Source organism: Sinocyclocheilus grahami, unplaced genomic scaffold (genome assembly GCF_001515645.1).
Source record: "Sinocyclocheilus grahami isolate Dianchi unplaced genomic scaffold, SAMN03320097.WGS_v1.1 scaffold173.1, whole genome shotgun sequence".
Classification (NCBI taxonomy): domain Eukaryota; kingdom Metazoa; phylum Chordata; class Actinopteri; order Cypriniformes; family Cyprinidae; genus Sinocyclocheilus; species Sinocyclocheilus grahami.
In genome coordinates this window covers 651299-656233 of record NW_015505352.1, presented here as the reverse complement: position 1 = coordinate 656233, position 4935 = coordinate 651299, and the positions used below count along the sequence as shown (strand labels likewise).

The following is a 4935-nucleotide window of genomic DNA, read 5'->3' as shown; positions in this document are numbered from 1 at the left end:
GCCTGTCACCATGGCAACAGAAGTGATTGGAGTGTGTGTGGTCAGGATGGCCGGCAATACAGCATGTGAGCATATGGGGGAGTCTGTGATTTTATTCGCTAGGGTTAAACACAGGAAGAGAATACAGCTGAAGTGTTTTACGAGGTGATGATATGTGTTTACAGATGCGGTTTTACAAGGAAAGGTGACATGTCCCAACAAATACATCCCATTTCTTTGTACATTATCTCTTTGCGTGTGGTTTTATGGCGTTTTATGGAATGTAAACACAGCACTTTTGGTTTTATTTGGACCTTTCTTGAATACTTTATTAATTTAATACTAAATATTTTAATTGTTTTGAACACAAATCCTGTCCGATTAGTGCTTTGACATACATTCCTTCCCAAACGGATTCCCTTGTCCCTCATCTTTTTTCATCCAAGTAAATTTTTTCTCTCAGGCAGGACAGAGATATAGGTCACTGTGCAAACATGATGCATTTGGCAGATATAAGCAGCTCATGTTGTTGTGACTCTGAAACTTTCAGCTGGTGTTGGGTCTGGATGAGTGATTTCACTGAGATTTATTTATTTATTTATTTTTATTTAGTCATTTAGCAGATGCTTTTATCCAAAGCGACTTAAGATAAATCATAAAACTTTGAGCTGCAAACGAACAGCGCGCATCTGAAGTGTCTCTGAAGGAAATAATGCATTATTTATCGGCTTTAAGATATAGGCCAAATTTTCTTATCAGGCCGATACCGATAACAGAAAAAATGAGCATTTATCGGCCGATACCGATATGGTGGCCGATATATCGTGCATCCCTAAGATAAATCATAAAACACACACACCAGGCGACGTTTGACCTCTTAATTTACTTTTAACATCCAGCACGTGTGCGAGCTCTGAACGGCTCCAGACCATCTCGTGAAGCAGAAGAGGACTTTGTCTTTTAAAGCTAGCAGTGTGCTCTCAAATTCACTGCTAATGTCAGGATGAAGCATGTTCTAAAGCAGTGACCAGAGCACAGTGAGTCACAGTACTCCCTGACACACACACCCTGAGGTCCAACTAAACTCATCTCGGCTCTTTAAGTTCAAGTCTGGAAGATTGAATTGTGTTGCAAGAGCCTGATGGGTGTTTTAATTAAATAGAAGTAGACATGGAAAACCTGATATGTTTGTTTAACAAGAAGAAACATGCATGTAATACAAGTCATATATTGTTCCTCTGTTTTGTTTCTTCATACTGGATGATTCTGTTCAGGTGCCTTATTATGCTCAGCAGCGGGGCTCAATGAGTTAGAAGTCCTATAAAATGCCATGCAAATATACATTGTATTTCTTTCTTCCTTCCTTCCTTTATTTAAATGGCTTTAAAGAATTGGGACTCTTTTCGTAGTAGACACCTTGAGAGTATTTGGTTTAGCAGATTTGATCAGGTGTGTGTGTTGTGTGTTTATTTGTTTTTCTGCATTTGTATTGAAAGAGGAACAGGCTGTTCTTGAATTCGCAGACTCGCTTTCTCTACTTCCTCTATTTAATTTCAAAGCTAGACAACACCCTTTACCTTTCAGTATCAAAACAATGATTCATTCATCATGCCTTTTTTTAACAGTATATTGTGATGCCTAAATTCTCTTGTACCATTTAAAATTTATTAAGACAACATTTTTAAATATTAATATATAAATATTATGAAATATTTTAACAGTATTTTAATATATAATATTAATATTTTGTGGTTATTGTCCATATCAGGCTTATCGTTATTGGCTAGAATATTGGTGCATTTCTATTTGTATTGCTGTTTTAACCCTGAATCCTGTAACTTTTTGTTTGTGCAACTAATGGGTTGTTATACTTTCAGTTTAATTAAACGAATGTCACACATGAAGACAGTTTTCACTGTCCAATAGTGTAGGTCTCTTAATTTATAATGGCCTTCTGTTGTCCATTGTGGGCAGGCTTGAGGGAGGAGGCGAGACGCGAGCTAATCACTTTCTAAGCAGCTTCTGCGTAATCCTCCAGTGCGGGCAGTCGTTTCTGCTCCATCAACAGATTCTGCGATTTCTTCATTCGTTTCACGATAAATTTCGGATTTGTTTTGACCTGATTTGGTTTCCTCTTCTTGTTTTTTTTTCATTCGAAACCATGAGTAGTTTGTGAATCAGAAAGCAATGCTTCAAATACTTAACCATTGGAGTAACTTGAGCGCTTATTGAGTTTTGTGTTTTTAGTCTGCAGGAAAGCCTGCTGTGGATGAAAAATGCTAAAGGATCCTGTTGGGATGTGACAGTCCACCCCTCTGAGTTCAAACTCACTTTATTGAGTATTAAGATTAGCAACAGTCCTGGACAAAGCCTATTCTCCTCTAAATCTCAGAGAGACGACTGTTAGCAGGGGCTTACATATGCTAGCTCTTCACGCAGAGCGAAACTATCGCTAACTACATCTAGAGGAACATTGAGTCAAACGTTTCATGCTTGTCATGGTCTGCACGACCCGTTCAGGAATCCCAGTGAGTTTTTAGAGTTGGAAGTGGCAGAAGTTGTAGTCATGTACCTGCACTGCGGTGTTGTTGAGGATACGGATTCACTGTCCAGCTGGTGGAACGGGAATGTGGCGTCACTTTTGGACAACCACAGGTGGCAGTACGCACAGACGGGCAACACGCTGATTCAGCTGCCAGGTAAAGCTTTGACGCTCATGGCCACATCTGATACCAACCCACCATCTGTGGATAACACCCTTCATTGGTGAAATAAGGGGTGTGACTTGGTTGAAATTGCTCATGTTATTAGCTTAGCAGAATGACTAGCTGTTTGTTGAGTTGTAGATTGGTTGTGACTTTTGTAGGGTATATGGAAACAAATAATGTGGAACTCTTTGATAAAAATGTTATGCAAGGTTTACTAGCCAGCGCAAATGTGGAGAATGTGCAACTAAGGGAATGAAAGATACATTTTAATCTCAGTCAGTATTCATATTTGTGTGCACACAAACGCCCTCGCTCAGTTTTTGTAAATTTCAATATAGTTGTATTTTATTTTGTTTGATTAAAAATGTAATTTAATTTAAATTATTTCATTTTATTTAATATTTTGATGATTCAAGATTTAACATTTAAAATATTTAAAATTTGTAATAGTCAAAATTCATATTTGTGTGTCCATTGTAACTTTAGTTTATTTTTTATTCAGTTATGATATGTTATGTTTATGTTCTGGAATGTTTTGTTTATTTATTTGGAAAATGATTGTATATAATAATATCTTAAATATATTCATATTTTACATTTTTATTAATATTTATGAAAGTATTGATTTTTAATACTAATTTAATCAATAGTATTTTTACAAAATATGTTTATATATTTTAATAAATTGTCAAATAAGTTAGAAGTTTAGTTAGAAGTGTTAATTCTGCGACCCTGCTTGATTTAAAGATGGGCTTTATCTGTACTAGTGGTCGACCAACATGGGTTTTTTGACAGCCGATGCCGATATCTTTGAAAGCAGGGTGGCCAATGGCCGATAAAAGTTTATTAATTTGAATTCATATTTAAGAAATTTGAAATCATTTGAAAATGGATAAAAAAATAAATGTGTAAAATAAACATACTTGTACTTTAAAAGACAAAGTATTTTTCACAAATAAATAAATATTTAATAAAAATGTAATTAAAAGGGAAGTAAACACCCTAACCAACAGGGCTCTCTGTATTCTGGGAAGTTTGTGTGCATTGGGATTCAAATTTTTCAAATAAAGCCAAGGTAACACTCATTTTACATACAGAACAGAGAAAATGACATGAATATGGCATAAAGCACAGCATAATTTGAATTCACGAGTTTAAAGTTTGTCGATCGCACGTCTTCAGTCAAGCTGAACTCTCCTCCTGTCAGCATTCAATTCGCACAGAGCGACCGTCACGCAGAGAACACGCGATCGTGCAGGATACAAATGCACACTTCACAAGATCTCAACTAGATTCGACTAAGTCTGCAAGGTTTGTGAAATTAAATGTTCATTAGTCATTCAAAGATTTGTTTAAAGGATATAAATGCGTATTTGCTGAATGCTGACGGCAAACGAGAAAGTATTATAATGTTTGCCTTTCTATTACTAATAATATTAAAGCAATTGTTATAATACTTTTTTGACAGTTTTATCTAATTATTAGATAGACTTCTATTCGTATTTGACAGAATGACGACAGGGTTACAAGTCCGACTCTCTAACCGTTAGGCCACGACTTCCCCACATGTTTATTATTGATTAATAAATAAACTGGAGAATGTGAGCGGTGTGTGCTTAGGCGCTGCCATTCTCAGCGCCGTCAAAATAAAAGTCCCGCCTCGAACACATCGGCCAAACAGAAAAACATATCGGCCGATGCTGATATTTGAAAAATATAATTATAATTATAATAATAATGATAATAATTCCTTACATTTATATAGCGCTTTTCTGGGAACTCAAAGTGCTTTACATAGAAGGGGGAATCTCCTCAACCTCCACCAGTAGGGATGTAACGATTCACCGCGAGCCGGTTGAAAATCGATTCAAATATGTGACGATTTAAATCGGTTGAGATGCTAAACAAATCGCGATTCAATTAGGGGTAGGAGTTTATATGAATGTATGTCTGAGGGGAACTTACTGTCTTTAGAAAAGTTTAGATGGTATTTTTTCTTTTCCTCTTGCCTCTGTATAATGCATATTAAAGTTTATAAGTGCAGGGCTGCTTTGTTTACAGAGGAAACCAAAGAAACGCTTTAAGCGCCACCTGCTGGCAGAGAGTGAAGCTGCGTCTCATTCAGCTCGTCTGCTGTTTCTGTTTCATGCTGATATTTTTATGTTTAGTTTCACAAAACTGAAGTCAAACCATTCTGTTTTTGCTTCAAATTTCGAAATTATACAATCTAATTTAGATTAAAAACTAC

General features: G+C 36.1%; 1 protein-coding gene across 1 annotated transcript in view; it reads left to right on the top strand.

The window, feature by feature from the left end:
• The first annotated feature begins 2046 nt into the window (after window positions 1–2046).
• Window positions 2047–4935, top strand: part of LOC107593576 (triple functional domain protein-like) — a 72832-nt gene continuing 69943 nt past the window's right edge. Inside the window, 1 exon segment of the mRNA XM_016283353.1 lies at window positions 2047–2678. Within this exon segment, the coding sequence (XP_016138839.1) occupies window positions 2546–2678 (133 nt within the window). The 5' untranslated portion in view covers window positions 2047–2545.